At 39.8% G+C, this 24648-nt stretch overlaps 1 protein-coding gene across 2 annotated transcripts in view; it reads right to left on the reverse strand.

Moving 5' to 3' along the window:
- IGF2BP3 (insulin like growth factor 2 mRNA binding protein 3) overlaps window positions 1–24648 on the reverse strand; it is a 113986-nt gene that overhangs the window by 17531 nt on the left and 71807 nt on the right. For both annotated transcript variants that reach the window (XM_027684796.1, XM_027684795.1), the window contains 5 exons: window positions 16980–17264; window positions 14657–14791; window positions 13944–14066; window positions 11432–11567; window positions 9500–9631 (listed from right to left, as the gene is read on the reverse strand). In XM_027684796.1, coding sequence (XP_027540597.1) covers window positions 9500–9631; window positions 11432–11567; window positions 13944–14066; window positions 14657–14791; window positions 16980–17264 — 811 coding nt within the window. The remainder of the gene's footprint in view (window positions 1–9499; window positions 9632–11431; window positions 11568–13943; window positions 14067–14656; window positions 14792–16979; window positions 17265–24648) is intronic.

The following is a 24648-nucleotide window of genomic DNA, read 5'->3' on the forward strand; positions in this document are numbered from 1 at the left end:
CTCCTCGGTTCTTCCCTCCTCTTTTGCTTTCAGCTGATGCTCCTGCTAGGTCAGTCCACAGCTCCCTCAATCAGCATGAGTGTGTGATCCCACCCACTACAGAGCTCGTAAGGGGGCACGTTTGTTTTTCATAAAGTTCATGTGAGAATTAATCTCAGTCGTTTTCTGCAAGCATGCCAATAGTACAAAATTTTTCCAGTCGTGTGTTCAAGTGCCTCCACAGACCCCTTCCTCCATCAAATACATGTGGTTGGTAAATCCATGGCAACATTTGGGATAAGGCTATAAATCTTTAAAAATATTGTACCCAATGAAGTAAATATGATTTTTATGCCAGACATCAATGGGAGCAGAATCAGATCTTTGCTAGTTTCTAAGCCTGTTATATGTTTCATGTTGCCAATTAATTACCTTAGGATGAGACATTTATTTTAAGTCACAAAGTCACATTAGTCATTTCTAGTCAGAATCAGTTTTAAGTTGTGAGGGAAATAATTTAAAACCATTTTAAGACTGCATTGAGAAGTCTCAGACAACATTCGTCTACCACCTAGCCTAGTGGGCTACTGGTGTGTTTTGGGTTTTTTAATAATAAACAAATCCACTTTGTAAAGTAAACATATACAGACAGTAGGTGACTACATTAAAAAGCTCTCTTTTGCCATTCTCACCCTTCCCAACCACCATGATCACCATCACCAAGACAAGGCAGACTTACAGATAACTTAGTCTTCAGAATACCCTGAGTTTTGTCAGAAAGTGAGATATCATTTTATTCAAACCCTGTACCAGACACAAACCCAAAATTTAAACCATGTTTTTGCAATGCACTATGAAGAATTAGTCTGGCCTACAGCTATATTAAATGTTCTTATTTAGTAATAAAGACTTGCAGCAACAGGAAACCAGCATTAAGGCAAGTATCCTTGAAGACATCTAGTAGGATTCAATGCATTAATAAGAAATAAGCTTTAGATAATGGTGAAAGAAATCCTACTGCATTCATTTTCCAATACTAATGCTATAAATTTAAGCCTCTGTTGGAAACAAGAGGCTCATTAAGGACAACTTAAAGTCTTACTAGATAGGTCTAACATGATTCACAGTTTTACAATATCCTTGCAAATACCTTGAGTCATCATCTTGTACATCAGCTGAAGTGGTGCTGCCAGTGTAGATCATCAAACCGTAGCCTGAGCTCCCCCACCCTCCAAGATTTTGGGTTTATTTTGACCAGACTGAAGTCCATGCTGCAAGTCTAAAGCTTTCTGCCATATTCACTGCCTAAAAAGCCAGGACAACAATCAGAAGGTAATGGAGCTCTTCACTGCTGACTTCAGTCACCCAAGAGGTAGTAAAACACAACTTAAAAGAAGCAATGCATATTTTTAACTTTGATCTGCACACCCTGAAGCATTGCCCATTTTCCCACGCACAAACTGTACAGCCACCATCCTCCCAGGGTTTCACCTTCACATGAACCCCAGGTTAATGCAAGATGCAGGAGCAACAAGAAGGATTTCCAAGTATGGCAAGAAACTCCCCCATACCAGCTTCAACATCACACTTGCAGCAACTTTCTAGTGTGGTCAGATCGGAGCTGGCTCCCCTTTGCCCTCTAATTGTTACTGCTGCATTAGGTAAGAAACGTGTCACTAGATGAACCGAGAACATGACCCTTTCTGAGATACACAGCCTACGGCAAGGCCATGCAGCTGTACCTCTCTCCTCAGCAATCAGTCCCAGAACCCCAGAAATTGTGTAGGAGTCTTCTGGCTGTCCAGCTGAGCTGGTCCTCTCCTCTTGGTTGAAAACTTAAGCAATTACCCCTGTCTGCATTTAAACACCTGAAATTCAAAGACAGCTGGTTATCACACAATGGTCAAGAGTGAGATGCTAGTAAAATCCTTTCACTTAGTACTACTCACTCCACTTCTTGGCTCTTAAATTTAGTACTTTTCATCACCATCGTCTTCTACTGGCAAGACACGGGAATCTCCTCAGACTACTAGAAGTCACAGTGGTCACAAGACCACAACTATCAGAAGCGTTTCCAACATGAGAGCCTAGCTAGGAACGAAGGGGTAGAAATCACAGAAGCAGAGAAGGAATGTTTTCTGGCAGGCTGGTTATAAGGCATTTCACAAGCGGGAACTGGTCTGACATATTTCTGAACATGGCATGAACTTTTTGTTTTTGCAAAATCTGACTGGCCACAATGCCAAAAAAAGCAATCTGCCACCTTTTATTCTGAATAGACAGCCAAAAGCAGAAATCAACACAAGGAACAGATTGTGAAACTACGTAAGCAGTAATTTTGCTGGTCATTTACAAGCAGCAAAACATAGGTATTTGGAGTTGCAATGCTGTATGACCACCAAAACAGGAAGAGTATGTATAGAAACACTTCCATTTTAAAAATCATAGCTGTAACACAGGAGCCACATGGGTGCTCCAAGCTCACAGAAGTTGCCCAAGAAATCAGTGGCTTTGGAAGACACAGGTAGTCATCAGCTCTGGTTTACAAAGACACTGCTCTCAGATTCCATGACAGCTGCCAGAGAAACAGGTTGTGTAAACACAGAAAGATCACTTATTTTTCCATCATGTTGAACTAACAAACAAACAAGAGGTGGAGCCAGATACAACAGAACAAGGACTTGACCTACTTTTGTTTCTGGCCTGAAGGAGTTCAGTACACTCCAGTAACAAAATATTTGGCACCCCGAGGAATTAAATTTCCCATTTAGTTTAACATTCAGAAGGTGCTGAGCCTGGTACTTAAAGCTTGAGAGTCTGAGGTGCTCCAGGGAACACAGATTAAATCTTCCCACAATGAGAATCTAGGAGCACAAAAACAAATTCTTAATTCTCTTGTTCAAAGAAACTACAAATATCTCTACAAGTATTCAAATCCACAAAGGAAGACATTTTTATTTTAAAAAGCATGGATTAGTAGTTAGCAGGTGATGTTATTTGCAGTATGACAACCTCAGAACTGTAAAAAGACCTACCATTGACTTGCCAGATCTTTGTACATCATATGGTGACATTTTTGCTTCCCTCACAGGGGGATGGTCCATCTCCAGAGGCAGAACAGTTTGATTGCTTTGGACATGGGTCTCTGCCAACACAGCATGGCAGGAGCAGGAGAGTTTCAAGGCAATGGGAGAACCAACCATTTTTTCCACAGGGCAGAACAATTCCATACTGTTAGGCACCATGGAGTGAACATCTCAGTTGTCAAAAAAATGCATCATTAATAAATTTAAGAAATTAAGCATCGAGAAAGGTGTATTTCAAGGCACTGAGGTTACAGTCTTCAAAAGAAGTCTAATTAGCAGGTAGATTTTTTTTGTCAGACAATGCTGTTGTCCTATAGTGCCCTCCTCAAGATGGTATGTGCTGCACATGTATGGTTTTAATTTCACGGATATAAAACTATTTCATAAGAACACCAGCAAATCCTTCTTCACTCCCCAAAACCAGATCCTCTTTTGGCTGTAGCATAGCTCCTCACAAAATCATCTACTGCTTAACACGCTAGCCAAATTAGGGCAAAGCCACTTACAACTACACACATTATAGATGTACAGACATTACTACCTGCGGGTAGGTCAGACGTAACAGTTGCAAGAGCTAATCCTATCAAACCCAGACATCCAAAGGAGCCCAACTCCACCAAGTAAGAGTCAAAGTACCTGGAAACACAGGACAGTTTTTCCTCTTCCTTGTCTCTCTCATCTATGCTCAGGGCATCAAATGAAGGCCCTCAATGAAGCAATTTTTCATTTTAAATTACTTTTCTTTCCTGCCAAAAGCACAATACAGTTATTTCTTCTCTTACTTCTATGCATTATAGAAGATGTCTTCTTTACTATTATAAGAAAATTACTGGAGAATAAAGAAGGAATCATTCTCTTGACCACAACATCTTCTAAGAAGAAAGTTTTCCATTGGCATGTTCCTCACCTGCAACAAAAAGCTTCAAGAGATGGCAAAAAGAATAAAGGAAAGCAACCTATCAGCTGAGCTGTACAAGACTTTGTCATTAGAAAAAGGTGGTTTCATTTTTTGGTTGTGTTTACTGTAGGAAGCAACCTTTTTTTCTTTCCTTTTTTCCCCCTCCCTTCCTAGAAGCCTCTACGCACATCACGTGACCTGAAAATTAACTGTGAGGCTAAAGAAAAGGTTAGAAAGAGTGCTTTTTGAAGGCAGAGCTTCAAAAAGCTACAATGGTTATGCAAAGAGACCAGCAGAGAAAGCAGTCCCACTGCGAGTGGAGGAGTGTCTCTTCACCTTAGCTAACTTTCACAGGGCAGAAGTTCAGCTGTCTCTTCCATGACCTTACAGATGCAGGAGAGCAGCTAGTGTGAACTTCTCCTGTGGAGAAAAGCTGTCTACTTCTCACCTTACTTTTAGTTGATTTGCCATGCAAAGAGAATTAATTCTACTGCCCTGTTTCAGCACATTCAAGGGCAGGATGAGGTCTCCACATATGGTCTTCCCCCATACTCTTGGAATGCCAAATTTCAGACCCAAAGGCTACAAAAGAAATGCAATTGTATGTAAAATTAAACACGCAGAGTTCCAGTTGTAAAAGGAAGGATGGTGCAACCTGCTTAACCCAGTAGTTGGGCCACATGTATTTAACTGTACACAGCTGAACTTTAAGGATTTCTTATTTGTTTGGAGCTTTAAAACCTTCAGTGTTGCATGAGAACAAACTTCTATTCTTGAGAGACAAGTATGTGCATATTCTCCCCACAGTTCAGAAGACAGAAGCAACAACTCCATCAAAACAGCTTTGAGCAGTACAACACTACATCTGAAGCAGTTTGGTTGGGATACTTGTTAAAACATTTTTTGTGGCAACATATCTTCTAAAAAAAACAAGCACAGGGCATATTCACTTTTACTCTTCTCCTCATACAAGTCCCAATGCTTTGTGCAGGTGCTCAGGTCATGACACTTTGTTATGAATGACAGTGGGCACACTAATGAAGCTCTTTGCAATTGTGTCAGAACTGCAACACACACGAGCATTGAATTGAAGTGCAGAGCTAAGGAGAAAGATTTAAGGGTAAACAGAAAGTGATGGTTTCTCCAGGCCCAAAAGCAGCTGGACAAGACATCAGCTACAAATAGGCACAGAAAAGCTACTGGTCCTTAGTACGGTCTAACAAGGGCATATATCAATCAAAAAAACACCACTAGTTTGATCATATCACCAAGATCACAAGAAGAAAATCTGATAGCAAAAAGAATCTTTAACTCCTAGTATTTTTTATTTATCTTACTTCTTCCTCAAACCTTGAAACATTTCAATGATTCCCAATGTTCTGATTTGTCTTTTAGGAGTCCAGAGTAATATAAACAGATCTTGGACTTTTGCAAATAGAGAAAGAAAAGTTCAGAAATTGAAACAATATACAATTCCATTGCATTCCTTTTAAATGATGCACAAAACAAGTGCTTTAAACAGGGAAACAGAGCTTGGACTTTACAAATTATACAATTGCAATATCAAGAACTGTTGCTAGCAATAGGTAAAAATACAAAAAAAAGGATGGTTAGCCTGCACTAGATGTGGTGCTCAGACAATGTTAGCCACATGCAAATAGACATGTGCACACATGCATGTTTGTATCTGTAAACAGAAAAGTACCCAGGACAACTTGTGCTTTCCTGTGTGGACTCTACTGCCAGGACAGAGTAAAGCAACACCAAGATTCTTAGGGAGACAGAAACTGCATCTCATTATATTAGATGAGACTTTGGTGTTATACACCAGTGTGAACCATCATGGAGATGAACACTAGAGAATAAGATATCTCAATCACATGGAAATCATTCTCCTGAATGTGACCCAGTCCAAGGAGCTAAACGTGAACTAGTGTTTGACAACATCTCCATCTCCTAAGTTAGTGACACTGGACTGTACCTGAAGCAGCTGGAGAACAGTGTTCATGCTCTTGTCAAATAAGCCTTATAGGTTTGCATGAAGAGGGATAGGATGAAGCATCACACACATTAGCATAGCTAGACCCACATTAATACAACTAAACCCAACTACTCAGTCCCAAACTCCTGAACACTCAGTTTTAGGAATACTTGGCTCCAGCTGTATGTATGGGTGTTCAGACCTGTCACTAAGCTCTGGCACTTTAACAAAATCCTAGATCTGCCTACTATGTAGGGTTTTCATCTTTACACCCATATAAAAAAACAGCAGCAGAAATGCGACAGACACTTGTTTTAATAATTAAGATGACACCTCAGTTTCTTCAGTAACAAGTCCTGTAGAGGGTCATAGAAATACTTTGTCACTAGAAAATAGTGCATATGAAGGATCAGCTCTGTGTGGAAACTCTGCTGCAAATGCCCGAAGTTCAACCACCTACCTCTTCTGACCTCTTCTCTCACAAGGGAGAGCCACTTGTGAGTCCATCCCCACAAGGTGAAGAAAGGGTCCATACAAAGATATTACAACAAAAGCTTCATAACCTTCAGGCACATCACAGTGGAGTCTCAAGGCTCACTATGTGGTTTGTAAGCACACAGATTTCAATGAAATTTGGATGCCAAGAGGCCCCTGATGATGGTGTAGCTGAAATTGCCAAGGAACACACCTTTGCTCAGTCAAACAAGCAGGAGACAGGGAAGAGCCACCCATGTCCAGTCCGGAGAAAGCAGCAAAATTCACACTACACAAAAATAAGTGAGACAGCAGCTTATTATACCTCATACCCTGATGCCAGCAGTGTTTTCAGAAAGGATTTTCAGCTGACTGAAAGGGATATCCTCAATGTCAGCTAACCAGTGCTCCCAAGCATAAAAGGACATCCACTCAAAACAAGCTAAAGGGACTTAGGTTGCTCAAACACTTTTGTCAGAACAAGGAAATTGTTAGCAAATAGCTCAAAGGTAAATGGACATAAAATCTCCTTGTGAGTTCTTCATTAATGTTTCTTCTTAGACCTTTTTTCCCTGAAGCCTCTTTTAGTCACAGATTTTATTTTATTTAAATCCCTCATGTGCTTTCCTAGATCTCCCTCCATGTTTACCTTTAGCCTTTCAAATTGTTTCCATTTCTCCTTCAAAATACAGCCAGACTTTTTCCCCCCCTCTTTCTACTTCTGCATGCCCCAATAACCTATTTAATCAGCGTCTGAAAAAATTGTTCTAGTAGAGGAAAAAAAAAGAGGAGAGTAAAACTCAATTACAGAAAATTAATTCGCACAAGGTTTAAAAGTCTTCAAAATGGAAGCTTTGTTTTCTGAACAACTGCATCCATTAAAAGAATAGACTCATACTTTTCCTTGTTTTCTCTCCCCAGAGAGGGACAGGCACTCCAAGGAATCTGAGGGGCTAACTTGCCTAAAGTCCACAGAACCACCTTCTCTTTTCCAAATACGGTCACTTGTAAGTACAAAAAGGTGAGATAGTTTCAATTATTCATGTTCAGTTGTTCAAATTGTTAATTTGTTTTAGAAGCCCATCGTATCAGGTTCAGGGGCTGTATTGGTACCACTCCCAACCTCCACAAAAGCTGTCAGAGTTTATCTATGCAACCTGTGAGTTTATCCCTTTTTGCATGTTAGCTTGTCACACATCTAGACTGTATGGAATGAAAGCTTTTTCAGAGGACTGAGCATGAACAGAAGCAAGAGAGTTCAGACAGTGTGGTCCTTCCAGCTGCAAAGTTTCTACAGTTTTATACAACGACACTTGTTTCTTGATGCCTTTTTCCAGATGTTGCCACTATTCTATGTCCAGAACCCTGGAAATTGCCAGAGATCTCAGCAGGCCAGAAAAGGTGCATCTGGGGGAGGGTGGGGGTAAAGGTGCACTAGCAACAGGGGGACAGACAAGAGTAATCACCAAATTCAGCGTTGTTTAGGTGCATATTTAAAGCAAAAGCAAAAAGAACCACAACAGGGGGAAAAGGTAGGAAAGAAATGAAAATAAATCAAGTGATGAACAGAACTGTGGGCTTACAGTATGCATCTCAAGAATAGCAAAGTAGTTTGTAAATCTGGAGTAAAAAGAAAGGAAAAGCCACACTTTTAATTACCACTACAGAAAGTTATATACTGTTAACAATCCACATCCTTTCTTTTAAGAAAAGAAGAAATAAATTGAGGCAATCCATTACCAGAGATAGCATTTTATATAACACAATGAAGCAGAAACCTGTAGTTTAGTTTAGTCTGCCAATCTAATTGAAGTGCAGAAGGACTGGGAGAGAATTTGTCATAAATAGAGGCTCTACTATTAACAGTAAAATAACTAAGTATAAACATATTTCCATTGTACTCTTCATTGAAGCACTTTTTTCTGATAAAGCCACTATTATACTCAATATAGTTCATAATACCAAAGTTTTTCATTCTCAGAAACAATGCTATGAGTGCAGAATTTTTCCTGTTCCTTGCAGAGACTTTTTCTTGGCTTTTTCCTCTGGGAAAAATATTTAGGCAACAACTACCCTTTAGTGCAATGTAACTTGAGTTATTTGATAAAGTTCAGTGTGCTGTGCTGCATTTTTATTTTTTTATTTCATGAATAGTCTCAGACTTAGCTCTCTAGATGTCACTGCAGGGCAAAGAAGGGGACAAAGTGAGCCACAGTAGAGTTGGTAAAGTTCTCTCATCCACTTGTTAGAGTTGCTTTGAAAATTCACCTTCCATTGAGCTGCTAACAACCATCACCACCAGAAACAGGGAAGAGATGAAAATCACCTTCTCTGTGTAATGAGGTAGTGCTTTGCTATTCAAGAAAAGAATCTCAATTCCAGAAAGACTCTGGAGCTTTCTGATATAAAAAAATTATCTTCTGCTCCATAGCAAAAGACCTCATTGTCATTACTGATCAGCACTGAATTTGAGTAAGATTCTATTGAACTTTTTCACATATTTATTAGAGAGCAAAGTGGCAAGTAAATCACAGCTTTCTGGCGATTAATCCATGTAATTTAAATCCTATATATTTAGCAGTACTGTATTCAACAAGGCTTGTATATTTCTAAAATCGCTACATTCAAACAAACATTTTAGTTGCATATAGATTCCCACTTTATGACAAGAGATCATTTCCTTCCATATCAACAGGAATAAACTTGCAGACTAGCATTATTAATTGAAAATTTCATCAATTTTTAAATTCTATTTTATACGAGATTTCTTTCTGTAATAATTCAAATTCTCTATAAAATAGGATCTAACACTTTTCTGAGAAACACTATTTTCTGGTTTCACTGAGCATTGCGCTAAACAAGCAGTGAACATCTACTCCCAATTGCAGCCACATGAAGTGTTTTCAGTGTGCAAGCAGGAAGACAGACAACATTCAGAACAGAACACAGTACTAAAACACTATTCCCAGATTTTTCAGGTAATTTGGCAAAAGATGCAGCAATCTGCTCACTTTTGAACAGCAGCATTGTACAGATTAGTATCACCATCCACTAACCATCCAAAATCAGAGCTTCCCTTACCCCAAATGGTGGATATGAAGCAGCAGCAGCAGCAGAGGCAACACTCACTGCAGGAGGTGGTATTCCTGAAGAAGAAGGTGGGAACAGACCCAAGGCATTCAGATTTAATCCAGGAATTAAATGTGCTTGAAGCTGCAATGGCAGAAGAGTTATTTAAGATTTACAGTCCTGGTTATTAACTTAAATAAAATCTGAGTTGACACAGGCTATTAACCTTTTGGGATGTTATTTAAAAAAAAATTCATCCCCATTACTCCAAGAACTCTGCTTCAAACCTATTTCCCAGACACATGCACAGACCAATAACATTAAAAACATGTAGTAGGAAAGGCATTTGGGAATCACTTGCTACAATTTAGTAAGTGAAATATATTTCAAACTTTATGGCAAGACACCCAGATAATAGTACAATTTACCTTCAGAGTGAACAAAATTATCAGAAAAATAATGATTTTGGCCTTATACTAAAAAGACAGTCCTGTGGAAACAGAAAAATCATGCACAAACCCTGACTTCTCATACTCTGCGGGCATAGATACGTGACACTATAACCCCATCCTCCTTCCCCTATCCTTTCCCTCCCACTCCTTGCAAAAGATGAAGTGAGATACCTCCAGCATTTGCTGGGAAAGGATCAGCTGTAAAGTCTCTTGCTTGACCACAGCTGAGAATAGTGGCAGCATCATGCGGTAAGGAAAAATCTGTCGTCAGTGATACAAAACTTTTCAGTACCCTTTTCCAGATAATTGCCCAGTAATATGAATATGCTTTAGAAATACCTCAGACAGATAACATCTCAAGCCACTAAGATAAGTCAACAAAAAATCCCAAAACTTAACCAACTCTAAAACTACCCTAATCACTACAAACTAAACTTAAAACCCATACAGTAACAAAGGTAGTTTTTGGCTTTCCACATGTTTGCCAAACAGCAACAGTCTCTAGCTCACCCCATGTTCCTGCTTGTTATATGAAACAAAAATGCACCACAATAAATTACTTCATGTCCTCATGTGTAGCTTATATCCTGCAATTTGCTTAGCATGGGATGCAGGGGGGAAAGCAGGAAGAATATTCTCTCTAGTCCGTAGGAAAACCATGAACACACATTTCTAGAAATCAGGACTACTGTAAACTGAAAAATATTTCCAATCTAATTCTAGACCATAAGATTTAGATACACATACTCAAAAAGCTCTTCATAACTTATGATAAGTCTCAATCATTTCTCAATATGCATTAGTAATACTTTGGCAAACTAATGAGATATGTTGTTTTCATTACATAAGCTCCAATCATCTTCAAATAGCTAAATGCCTTTAACATCTATATCAAGAAAAAACTTTTCATAAAGTCTTCTTAAATGAAATAATTGAAAACAGGAGAGATCCTTCTTCCATACATATGAAGAAACTGTGAATCACTACTTCATAAAACATGCAAGGTAGAGCACACAAACCACAACAGCACAAACACACCTTCCTTCACGTTTTTGCAACAAGAAAAAAGTAAAATGGTCATTCATTTCCTCAATCTGAATCAAGTTATCAGTTCCCCCACTCAAAACCAACCAGAAAAGGCCTTCATTAAAATAACATACAGGTATAAATAAATAAACAAACACGTGCCCACACCTCCACAAATTAATAAAAGAGGCAACAGAGGCTGCAACATGAAAATTCTGATATTAGGAAAAAAAATTTGCCATGAGAATATTGAGACAGGGCATAGATTGCCCAGAGGTACTGTGGGCTTTCTATCCATGGAGATGTTCAAGAGGAGACAAATCCCTACACAACCTAGTTTAACTTTGAAGTGGGGCCTACATTGAATAAACCCCCTGCTGGGCCAAGTGACCTCCAGGAGTCCCTCACACCTAAATCTTTTTATGGTTCTAGTTTCAGAAAGAGCCCACACTATAAGAAAACTCACATTCATAGCAGCAATATCATTTTCATAGGACTCCCTGATTTTCTTCATAATTTCTTCCTCAGCCTTGGCACAAGTCTCAATACTGCCTTTAACTGTAATGGTCCTTTCTGGATTATAGAGTGTCAAGTCCTGCAATCTGCAAAGGAAACAGAAGCACAATTAATTAGCAAACAAAAAGAGTGTAATCCATGTTTATCATTTGAGAGAAATGACATCCGAGCGTGTCAAGTTTGCTCTCCAAATAACCATAGAATTCATAACAGGACTCAAACAGAGAATCTGGAGAAACTCTGTCCTCCAAGGAAACACAACAAACTACCACAGTGAAGTTTGGCATGAGATGGTTGAGACATGCTTAGGTGCTATGCAAAATGGAAACCATCATGCTGTGTAGGAATGCAAGCAACATTCTGCTTCACACTCCACATCAGCCCTACCAACAGAGAGGGCTTCAGACACTTTAGACACCCCATGAACACAGACCATAAGAAACTTTCTTTCTGTGAGAACTATAGTGTATTCCTTAAGGATGGAGGGGGAAAACACCCAACCCTCAGTGAAACGGCAGGAGAGCCTTTAAATATTCAAAATGGGAAAAAGGAAAGCTGTGTGCAAGACAACATTTGTTGCAGAATGCTAGTAACTCCCTTGGGAAAACAAAAGGGTGACAACATTAAACAAGTGCTTTATTTGGTAACAAATGCTAACCTACTATGGTAAAACGGAATAAACAAATTGGGAAGCCACAGCATATCCATGCACTGAGAAATGGAAAAGAGGTGAAGACAAAAAGTTCAGAGCAAGATGCAGGAGTGAGGAAGCCCATGGCAGAAAGTAGAGAGGAAGCAGCATGCAAGGCTTTGCTTTCTTGCACAGCAGGCAGCATAGCAACCTGCACATCTCAACTGAACAGTGGCAAGCACAAAATGCATCCACAAAACAGTCCTTAAGTTTCCAGTGCAAAAGCCTCAAGTTACTGTCTTAGGAAGGAAAGTGATGGAAAACACCCCAAAGAAGAAAGGAAACACTTTCCCAAACCATCTGCCTTACTTTAAATTTATAGACAAGCTTACAAAATAGCCTAAATGAAGAGATCAGGAGAAAGACTAATTAGATAGAGCAAAATCAGTGGGCAAATATTCTCTCTTATGTATCGATTATATCAGGTAACTTCATGGGGCTATTTCAGGCATAGCATGACAAATACAATCTTGAGATCAAGATTTTAGTGCAAATAAACCATTAACCTACTAAATTAAAAAATACGCTGTGTTTACAGACAAAATGTTATTTGTGTCACCATCAATAAAGACAAGTTGATTTCATAGAATGAAGACCGTCATCCCATTTACCCTGTACATGGTTTTTTCCTTTAAGCAATAGCATTAACAGTCTGAGTACTGTTTGCAAACAGAGTATTTATGCCAGTACAATTAAGAGAGCATGCTAGCCTTACATAATCTATTATTGAAGCATACATTTCATTTGTTCCTCTTCCTTACACTAGTTCCATAAACACACACCTTTAGGGAGGGCTTCAGGTTCTTTCACCCAAATTTGATTTCCTCTTTTTGAGGAGTCACATTCACTCCAAACTTCCTTGTCCTCATTTGAGCTATTTTCTGCTGTACTTTTTTTGTCTCCTGCATGTATTCACACCTCCTCATCCATCTTCATGTGTCTTCCAAACTTTTTCCCTTTCCTACAGCCTAAGCCTTATTCTCACCCTTTCTGGATAAAGCCAAACCCAAGATGCCCTCAAATGCTTGGAAGTTCATGCCAGAGCATTCGTTATTCAGAACAGGAGGTTCTCTACTGATATTACTCCAGGGTAAAACTACTATTGACTGCCAAGCTTCTACAGAGATGTTAATCTGAACAGTGTTTTGCAGATTTCCAGTGAAGGTGAAAACTCTTGTTTAATCTTAGCTAAATTTGAATAGGACTCACAGTTACCTTCACAGACTCACGGACCAAAAGCTATTACTTTGAAGCAGACTAGCCAAGGTACTACAGTTTGGCTGCTAGCGGTCAAGAGGGACAGAACTGCTACTAAAAATACTCTTTCCAGTATTCATTTGCTTTAGTTCCTTCCCTCTAGTCCAAAAATTTAATACATAGCAGTAACTAAAACATCACTAATTTCACACATTTTTGCACATAGCTCAGAACTGATCCAGACTTACAGTTTCAAACACTCATCATTACATATGGTATAATATGTTAAAAACAACCGACACTTAAAATAAAGTCTGACACAGGCTCCACATAGCCTATGTTATTTTTAGGTTTGCTCTCGACTGAGTTTGCAATGAAGACTCACTGTTTACATAAAATTTAACTGAGCTTAAGTAACAGTTTAATCCACATGATGGAAAGGCCTCTGAAGGGCTGTTATCTCAGCCTTCAACACACATAGTATTTTTCTAAGAACTCTGTACCTGAATGTACTGCAGCAGCATTGCTGCTATTCGAGACATCTCACCAAAACCTTAGGCCACCGAAAACTTACGGAGATATCGTGATTTTAGTATCTGTGTCCTGTTCAATTTTCTTCAGGTTTCTTCCCTCTTTGCCAATAAGTCGGCCAACGAAGTTATTGTGTGCCAATATCTTCAGGGGAATTTCTTCTGTACTGTAATGGAAGTTATAACCAGTGAGACTTTTGGAGACCAGAGCACAAGTTTTTATGTGTGTTACGGATTAATTTTATTTTCATAGAAATATCCACAACTCACATTCACTAACACATGTTTACACTAGATGCAGAACAAGTCCAGGTGCAGTAGACTTTTCAGAACTATCACCTAGAGCTTCATTTTAACATACCTTGAGCTAAAAGGTACTGAGCTAAAGCTCAGATTGAGGTAGCAAGAGCTGTTGGAAAGAAGGAGGTATACCTTTAAGCTTTTAGGGAGGGCTCACAACTTGTTAAGCTCACTCTGACTAAAAGCTATCAGTTGCTCAAGAAACTTCTGTATTTGCTCCAATTCACCTCAAAAAATCACAGCCAGACAATGCCTGAAACAGCAGATGTGTGCTGGGGCTAATTAAGCAACAAGACTGTCCCGAAAGGTAAAATGTCTTAATTCCTTTACCTACTTAGAAATGGATAACGGCAATGAAGAGTCATTTGTTAACAGTTTTTAAAGACTACATTTTTAAATGGAGTCAACAAGAATTCAGAATTTTTAATGCTTCCACAATGAAATGCCTTTTACTCACAATTTAGTATCTTGAGCTTCCTTTTGCATGATCTCCATAATAATTTTACAAGCCGTTGAGCAGCCTTCAGGAGTTGAGTGGATGGTAATTGGTTTCTCAGCAGCACCTGCATTCTCTTTACGATGAATATCAATTCTTGAAAGAAAGAAAAACACTAACTGTAACCGTATACTCTATGGTAAGCCTTGTGTATTTTCAACTCTTATAAAACTAATTTATTTTGAGCTAACAGTGACTACATTTAAGTGGTTTAATATTGAAACATTTACAACTACTTAAACATATCCTAAATACTAATTTTTATGTGTTATAAAGAGCCTCTCCTATCCTGATTTTACCAGTTAAACCCCATCTTTGTAGATACTGGGATCTCCTTTCCTCAGTAGGGTCCCATCAAGATACACAGGGGAGTTATTAGATAGACAATCTGTAGTAAACCACTGAAGACATCTCATCAAGCTTTCCCAACACTCCATCATTAGCCCCATTGCTCCACTAAGAATCACTGTGCAGCTACAGGACAGTCAGGCTTTGTCCCATCTTGTCTTTAATTAGCTCAGCAGCAGAGTTTCCCAGCACTCCTCTGCTAGCAAGTAGCATCACAGTACTCACATCCATCCTCAAGATTAGTTTCTTATACTTTTTCATCCTGGATTTTGTCCTGACATTATCTTTCCTCTAGCCCCAGCCTCTACTACCCCAAAATCACTAGCCTTGGTCTACACCATGGTTTATGTAGCTCTAGGAATTTAAGAAAAAATTAATTTTGACCTGCATAAAGACAATGCCTAGGATATTACTGGTCCTCTGCCAATAACTGCAGGTCACACGCTCTTTCCATCTCTGCTTTTTCCTTTTGCCCCTCTTCCCCAAATCATAGCTGTTTCCAAACTGAAACAACAATGCTGCTTTTCAATAGGGCCCTTCATTTTTGCAGTTCTTTCCAGTACTGAAAATTCATTTAGTTTCACAATGAAGCATTTTCCAAGAAGCCCGTGGCAATCCTTGGTAGAAGTGGAAGTATATGAAATTTCTTTTTTTATCCCCAAATCAATGAAAACATCTTTCTTGAAGTTGCATATCTGTAAAGTTAACAACCTGCAATTATTTCTGCTCTATCCACCCTTCTTTTAAGATATAAAAGCTTTCCTTATGCCAATTTTCCAGGATTTTTAGAGTTGGAGAATCAGATGTTTTAGATATCACCTGAAAAACTGGTTACCCATAGGCAATCTACAGCCGAGTCTTGTCAGGACACCACAAATCTCTTAAACCTGTGCTGTTAAACACACTAAATAGTCTCCTGGGTTACAAAATGCTAACGAGAATTTGGAAGGAGCATCATGATAATCCTAGGTTTGGAGGGTGGGGGAAAGCCTGCTTGTTGGGGGTTGGGGTGTAATTAGAGAGGACTCCTTCATCCTCATTAACTACTCAAAACTGAAGCCGCCACCCCCTCTCATACCCCTCACACACAGCTTATTTCCACATCCTGCCTGCTGCAACTACAGAACTGAGGGGTCCTACCAGTGTACTGCTGAAGACAGCATTTTAACTCTGCTTTTAGGAGTATCCTGGAAAAATTCTCGGAATAGGAACCCCACCTCCCTCTTCATCTGCGCTGAGCTCTTCCTTGTGGGTAGGGATTTAACACGCACTGCAAACAATCTCCTCCAGCGTCTCTAGACCCCAGTTCTCTAAGCTTCTTAAGTCACTTAGCAGCTTGCTTTTTGCCTCCCGTGCATTTCCTTAATCTGCATCTTGGTGTGGTCTGCAACTTGATAGCAACAAATGTGTTCTCCAGAAATACAGGGGGGTGAGGTGTAAGGAGTAGCGAGGGTAGAAAGGAAGAGGTTTCGTTTGTTTTTATTTCCCCCCCACACCTCTTGAATTGGCAACATGTACAAATCTTAAGAATGTCATAAATCAAACTAAAGCTAGAATAAACACCTGAAGACTTGGATATGTCAGCACACTGACTGTATGTCCCACAGACCAACATATAACAGCTCTTTCGGTTTCACTTTTTGTGCCAGAACCATAATAGTACATCTGTAAGCAAAACTCTCCAACAGAGTACTATCCTGCTAGCACTGCCTGGTTTCCCTCTTCTAAGAAGGGAGAAACAAGTCAGTATTTGAACATACATCAAGGACAGAATTTAGTCCTTAAATAAATCTTGCAAAAGACTTCCTGCTCACCATTACCTTCATTTGCTCTCTGACCACACAGGTTAGCTGTGAAGTTTTACAAATTCCCCTTTATATGAGCAATGAGAAAACAATACAAAAGTTATTAATTACAGTTTTGTAAAATAACTTACTTGGACTGTGTCTGCTTTGTAATGTTTCTGATTGTTGCTCCTTCTTTCCCAATAATGGCTCCTACAAACTGCGTGGGAACCAGCATCCGTAGAGGAACGTCTGACTGCGGTTTCTGCCTTGTGGTTGCGCCAGGTGACCCTTGCCTAGGAGGACCCCTCTGTCCAAATCCACGTCTTCCCTGGGGATGTTGTTGCGGAGGTTGCTGGGCTGCCATTTCATCAGGGATGTATGCAACTTTCAAGGAATAGTTCTCAAGCTGAAACCCGTTCAGTTTTTCTATTGCTCTGTTTATTTGCAGAGGGGAGGAGAGAGGAGATTAAAAAAAACCACAGTCACATGCAGGGCTTTATGAAATGACAAGTCATTCAGACACCGACTTTTGCTCTTTATAAACTGCATGGTAAAGCTAAAAACTGGTTCTACGGTGAAAAGTTACATTTTAAATTCTTCAGCCAAGATTTTGATTACACAAAGTCACAATATTAAGAACTACAAGTTAGTTCTTGCTTGCTCTGGGCTTCTGTGCACTTTATAGGTTTTGCTGGTCCAACTCTATCAGCAAAACCTCAGAGGAGACAGAGCTTATACACTCAAAAGCATTCTTTTGCCCGATTTAATTTAAATCAATTTCCCAAATAGAATTAAAGTTGCACCAGAGGGAAAACTTTTTTGTTGCTATCACAGCACCTTCATTAGGGTTTTTGCCAGCATAGCTATTTGGCTGTAGTTTTTGCAATAAATGATATAGCTGTGACAGGAAAGAAAATAAAATATGAAAGAAGACAGCACCTAGTTCATTCTCAGCAGGAAAGGAAACAAATTCAAATGCTTCTCAATGGCATCTGAAATACCACTTAGCAGATTACAACAGCAAAGTGCAACTTACCAACTAGTCATGTTGTAAGTAAAGTTAATTTTTAAACTAGGAAATTAAAGCCCACACATTAAATTCTCCAGAGATGCAGAGTTGTTAGAAGGCATTTAAATGGTGCTTCAACTTCTCTTTTATATAGACATTACAGAGGGATACTGCCCAAATATACACAGCCCACTCCCACCATGGTGGTCCATCACACTGAATAACTTTTTGGTTGCTCAGTATTCCCCCTCTGCTCAGTCCCTCTTTCTAACCAAGGTGTGGACAAGCCAGCCAGCCTGACTTGCTGGTGGTCTTTTTACAGGGGGAACAGAAGTCAACCTAAAAACTTATTCTGTACAACCAAAGATCCAGCCAACAGTAGGAATAACTAAGCTACACACAACACCCTGGTAAACTAGTGGCATAAAACTGACACACTTGCCCAAGAAAGACATTTCAAATTTTGCTACGAAAGGCATTATCATTCAGATTATCTGTGATGTATTGATCACTGAAATATGCATTGATTTGGAGTAGTTTAAAAATGCCAGGCTTAATCTTGGACCAATGATTACCAGGAGATTTTCTTTAAAGACAAAATTTAAACTAAAAGCGGTAGTGGGAGGGAGGGGGTTTCCACCTGATACTAAAGAAAAGTTCCAAACAACATATGAGCAAGGCCTCTGACATTCAGAAACTTAACTCAGTCCCTCCATTCACACATCTGCAGGAGCTTACTGCCAGTTTACCAAACACTCAGCCTTTGCGACACTTTTTACTCCTGCCTCTACTACAGAGATGGTGCTAGCTAATCACTGGCATTTTCAGTAGCCAGTGAAAAATACTATTAGTTTCCTGTCCCATTTGATAGCCTGGGTCCCTAGCAGCTGTTGAAGCCAAGCAGCAGCTTCAGAGATAAGTGGTATTTGGGTACTGAGGATAACTTCCCCTCATCTCCCTGGAGTTGAAACAGCATCCTCAAAATACTCCAGTCGGACAGTAAAGAGCTTACATGAAAACAAGTAATTTGTGTCTCTGGAATGGTGTTTAATAAGGGCTGGTAATAAATAAGGCCCAAGGCAACGCCAATGAACAAAGAAAGCAAAATATTGAATAACTGATCACTGCTCATTAAATACTTCTGCTAACCAAATGAAACATAGGTCCTCTGGGAATTGAGCAGGAGAGTAATTACTCCCCTAACAGAAGAATCCCTTACAGCATATGGCAAATGAGCTGGATTCAAATTTGGTGAGGCTATTTCAGAGCTGACAATTCTTAACTTTTACTCCATGGACTTTGAAGAAGATTTTATTACACAATAAAACATGTTTACAAAACAGTAAGGGCAGTGAGCAGACTAGTGAAACTTGTGTTTCTCTGGATTTATCTCTCAGTTTTTAGTTTCTGGATAGATTTCCAATGCCTGAAAGGCATTTCACTGAAGTCCCTCTCTATGGACATCCTATCTGGGAAAGGGGTCTGGAACCTTTCCTTTTCATGCAAACATGAACATATTAAGTTCTTGTTGTTTGCAAATATCTGAGACCTCTATTTCTGGGTTGAGTTTTACTGAAATCAACTAAAAAGGTGAATTGCTACCAGGGAGGGAAACAGACAGTGCAATTGCACAAGCCCTGTTTCTTTTGGAGTCAAACCTCAAGATGTTGGAGAGATGAATACCAACAATTTTGCAAATGTGCTGCTAGGCTCCAATTTGACGTCCATCCCAACTCACTGTCTTCCACACTTTCATCTGACAAGTTCAGACACTGCTTCTTTCCCAAAATGCGTCAGTCTTCTCTGGCTTTAAAACAACTTTGACCAGAATCCCAGCATTAATACAAAACCTTACATTAAGTCAGTGCATAAGACTTCTCACTGCTCCTCAGAAGTGGTATGGAAAGAAAAGACTAGGCTTTCTGTTTGCAACCAAGCTACATACCTATCATGTTTTCACAACAAACGCTTTATAGCAACAACTAGTGCATATATACGTGTAGGTGTATCTATACATTTCTATATGCACCATCCTTTTCCTGGAAAGACAGTTGGAATTTTTCTACTTAATAACAATTTATAAATTGCTAAATGGTTCCATATGACTATAAGTACCTTAAATTCAATGCAAACTGAGAAAAGTTCATTTGCCATTGTGGAAAATCAATTATATCAGCAGTGAACAATCCCTGGCCACCAAAGTCATATGATGACATGGAAAAATAACACACTAATTCACCCTCTGAGTCACAGAGTTCTCCATATTTTATAGGCTGACTTATTTTATGATTTGACTTGTTCAAGTGATGAGAAGTCAGAAGAGTCAGTAATTAAATGCTGCTCTCCCAAGCCTTTTGTGGAACTGACATTTCCTGAGTTGGTGGTCCCATATTCTGCACTGATTTGGGCACACACAGTGGAATGCCAAGGTAACTGATTTTCAGTGGATGCACCACACACACAGTTCTGGTGCATTTCTTACACAAGACACAACTCCAGTTTTTGAAGGATCCCTTTGGCTGTTGAGCCTGGCCTTCACATTCCAGAATTTTACAATCTGCACTAGGTTTTTAAAATATTGTCCTACATCTTTCTTTAGCTGTTCTGAATTCATTTTTATCAATTTTGTGGCACAAAACTTAGGGCTGGAATTAGGCAATGTGATGACTCAGCAGCCCTTCAGCACCACAACAAACTCAATTTTAGAGACATCTAGGCACTGCTTCAGGGGTGAGGGGAAAGATGTGGAAGAAAAACCATGAAGAGACACAAGTGACTAAGAACTGTCTTCTAGATGGATGCAGAATTCCTGTGAAACAGCATCTAGGACAGCACTTGCCATCAGGAGAGTCATCCCTGCTCCCTGGGAAAGTCTGAGCCTCAGATAAAAGCAAGCAACTGGTTCTTCACAGCACTAGAGCCATCTATTTCAGTCAAAGCTATCATCACTGCTGCAGTCCACCAAACACACTTTAAATCAAGCTCCTCTTGTGAAGCACACACTCGTGTTGACTGACCACCTTGGAAACTCAAATCCAAGCCACAGCAACATCACCTCTGCCTTCCCACAAAGACTCTGCTCTCCCAAACAGGCTGGGAGGGAAGGGGGGGAAAATCTCCTTCCATGACCGCAAGTTAATAAAGGCCAAGCAGATTACCTCTGTCAGAGAGCACTGCTGATACCTACTGAAACAAACCACAAACCATCTTTTACACAAAGGCTAAAAGCCTTAGTCACTTAATGAGGACAAAGATAGAGAATAATTCAGTAAACTGCCTCATTAAGAAGTGTCCTCCTGCCCCAAATCATCTTTAAAAATTCATATTTAGTAGAAATAGAAAATGTTTCCATTTCATATACCAGCAAGACCCAGGACACAGACATTTCTTAGTGTAGTTCAGAATTTTTTAATAAAACAAATTCATTAAGAGACTGCAATGACTACTGCCTATGCACTGATAAGATGTATAGCAGCCTGGCTTATGTTCATGTAACACCTGCTCAGAAGCAAGAGAATACCTATATAAAAATGAAACCTTTAAACAAACATTAAATTCATCACCGGAGTTCTTCCCATCTAAGTTACATCTCACTGCTGTCCTCTTGTGAGCTCCCTAACAGAGGATATTTTCCCAGCCTTCTCCCTTCTGATGCTAGTGGAGGTTAAACATCCTACAAAATGATTACAGTGAAAGCACTGAGTCTTTTGCTGGAAATCATTCTTCCACTGATAGCATGATGACACTAAGCACTAGATGGAGAACATATTTCACTCCCACATGCAGCTTGTACATACACCACCTCTCTTTTTTCTTCCTTGAACAGATACATTTGCATACAAGAAGATGGATATCCATGGCAAATTTTCTTTGACACAATAATTTTTTTTACATTAAATAAAAACACACTTTTCATTAGTAGTTCTGAAAACAAAAACAAAGAAAAAACAAATCTAAGCATATAATCATACACTGCTGAATTTTCACTATAATCGTTCCTATGGCAACATTAGCCCTGACCCACAATGGCATGTAGAAGTATTAGTTTTGTGAACTCTCATTCATTCATCAAGGATACATGTGTGCACACACAGGCAGGCAGATAGACTTGTCCTTCACTGAAGGGGTAAAAAAAAAAAATTCTTTGTCAAGTATTCTAATTAAGAGGTGACCACTAGTGGACTTTCAAAATCCCAGGTAGAGCACATACTAGACACCTACACTGGAACATTTTGGGGAGCAAAAGAGAAGGTGGTGTAACTTTTGAGGGTAGCAGGAATAATTCAGGTGGCAGCATGCCACAAGGACACAGTCAGCGTGTCCTGCTGGTTGCAGCCAGGGACTGATATTGGGAGAAGGAGGGGTGTCTTTTGGCAAGCACATCCCAAGCTGCCACAGCACCTGCAGTTGGGTTGTTCAGAATGAACCACAGACTACAGGTTCTGTCGCTCACCCTCTCCTCTCTTCCAAATATTCCACAACCCACCACAACGTTCACAACTGCATTGCCACAGCAGCGTACACATGCTTTGTAAGGCCCTCTCCAGTTTCTGAAAAGGACAGCAGCAGGGGTAGTTTGTGAGATGGAACAAATTCCTCCTCTTCCCAAGTGGTTGCAGGAGAGGAGGGGAGGGATGTGGTCACAGAGATATCCTGGGTATTTCCAGCCTTCTCCTTGCCACCCACAGTCCTGGAGAGTGAAGGGTGGTTTTCCAAGGCCCATGCATGGCTCTGTGCTTGCTGTACACCCCTCCATAATGCTATCAGGCTCTCCAAAAGTACCTGATTTGCCATGCTGGCTCCCCTGCTCTGGTCACATAGTCGAGGAACAGCATCCTGCTTTTTCTGACAAGACAGTCTCCTGCCTCTCCAGCTAGGAAAGAGCTGTCACTACACAGGTCAAAGACAGAGACCTCTGTCCCAACTGGAAGCCAGTAACTGTGCACATCTCAGATTTTAGGTGTTGTGTGCTCTAAGACTTCTTTCTCAAAAAGACTGCAGTATTCTTTGATGATTTCAGCTTCCAAGTTAATTTTGGATGCAGCCCTGTATAGAACATGTTGCAACGATAGCACCAGCCTAGAGGAAAAAACCTCTGTCACAACAACTTAGACAGCAAGACAGAAGAATTCTCAGTTTCCCAGCTGGGTGGAACCAAAAGTTTTGTTCAAAAGTACCATCCTCCAAGCAATTCATACCACACTTGTTTAGAACTGCTTATCAAAAGTATCTCTAGGTTGTGTTACAGCACTTTCATTGCACAGTAGTGCTGGTACAAACCAGCAGGCATGGCAATGCCATACAGCTATCCAGAGGGGATGTAGCCAACTTTGCATGTTTTGTCAGCCAACACTCTGTGAGGTTAGTATGTGCATTGCAAAAAGTGCAGAAAAGGTGCATTTAGAACTAGGGACCCACTACATGTGTCAGCATAGAAATCTTCAAGTCATGGTGTTTGGTCCAAAACTCATGGCAAAGAGCCTCATTTTCCCTAACCAGTTAAATTTCAAACTACAAAGCTTGTTATCAGTTGCTGACTCCTGACAACTCTAAATAGCTTTTGATAAAGTCAGTTCCTGTTACTGCATGTGCTTCATAGGATGACCAGCATTGCCTTTATCAGCTATCAGCACTTGTACACTGCTCCCTCTCCAGTGCCAGTGCTGTCCACCACAGCCAGTTCACATCTGGGAAAACCATTTAACCAAAACAGCACCACAGTCACTATGGAAAAGCCATGCACATAGAGGTCCTGTAATGACCCTTCACTGCAATTCCTCACAGTTTTTTCCATACCTCAATCTAGCCACTTCTCCTAGGGATTTCTACATGGTTGCAAGGTCACCTCCTGAACAGAGACAATCTGAGCTAACATTTTTTTGAACAGAACATGGACTCATCCACTTAGAAACCCCTATGTCCCTATGAAACCACTCACAAATGCAAATCAAGGTTCCTCCGCTTGCCCTACCTGTTCAAGGGAACCAAACTGGGTCAACATTCAACCTGTATCGCTTCAGATCCCACGCAACATTCACACTGGATACCAATTCATCTGCTTCGAACTCAAGATGTTTCCAGTCATTGTCATGTGATTTCTTATGCAAAACAAAATTTTGTCTTGGACATTTCCTTCACAGTCTTTGCTTATCCCAGCATTTCCTTAGGATTGCTTTTAAAATTTAGCAAGTACAGTTTGAAAGGGAAGAAACTGCACGTTGTTTTTTCAGCTTCAGAAGGGAGTGCACAAGCCCAGGAATCCAAATCACAGACAACAGACAGCTCAAAAAAAATATCATGCTTCTTTCCAGGGTATTTTTGGTACTTCCTTCTTACATTTGCAGAGGAGGAACTGGCCCATATAATATTAATCTGTAACATTTCAAGGTAAGTTTCTTCAGAACTAGAAATTCAGCCTTTTTCTTAATTACTGGGCAACAGAAGAACCTGAAGAACTTGTTGAACAATTCAGATTTTGAGAAAAGTTAAAGAGGGAATTCAAGGAAAACATTGTTTCCTTCAGCTCCAGTGTACACAGGAGATACCACTGACACAAGTTTCCCATCACATTTGTTTATAATGTACTAACAAGTAACCTAACACTTTGAAAGATTAAATACATGTGTTGCATTCAAGTTACGCACAGATTATAATTACCTAATTATATGTACAAATATTATTTCATTTGTAATTTTGAATTAATGCATACCATAAGCACACTCTGCATTTTAACTGCTGGTTTTAGTTAGCCACAAGGTGGCAGAAATTTCAAAGTTAAAATAAAGATCATTGTAGGCTATTCCACGGGT

Source organism: Neopelma chrysocephalum, unplaced genomic scaffold (genome assembly GCF_003984885.1).
Source record: "Neopelma chrysocephalum unplaced genomic scaffold, ASM398488v2 Primary Assembly neopelma1_67, whole genome shotgun sequence".
Taxonomy (NCBI): Eukaryota; Metazoa; Chordata; class Aves; order Passeriformes; family Pipridae; genus Neopelma; species Neopelma chrysocephalum.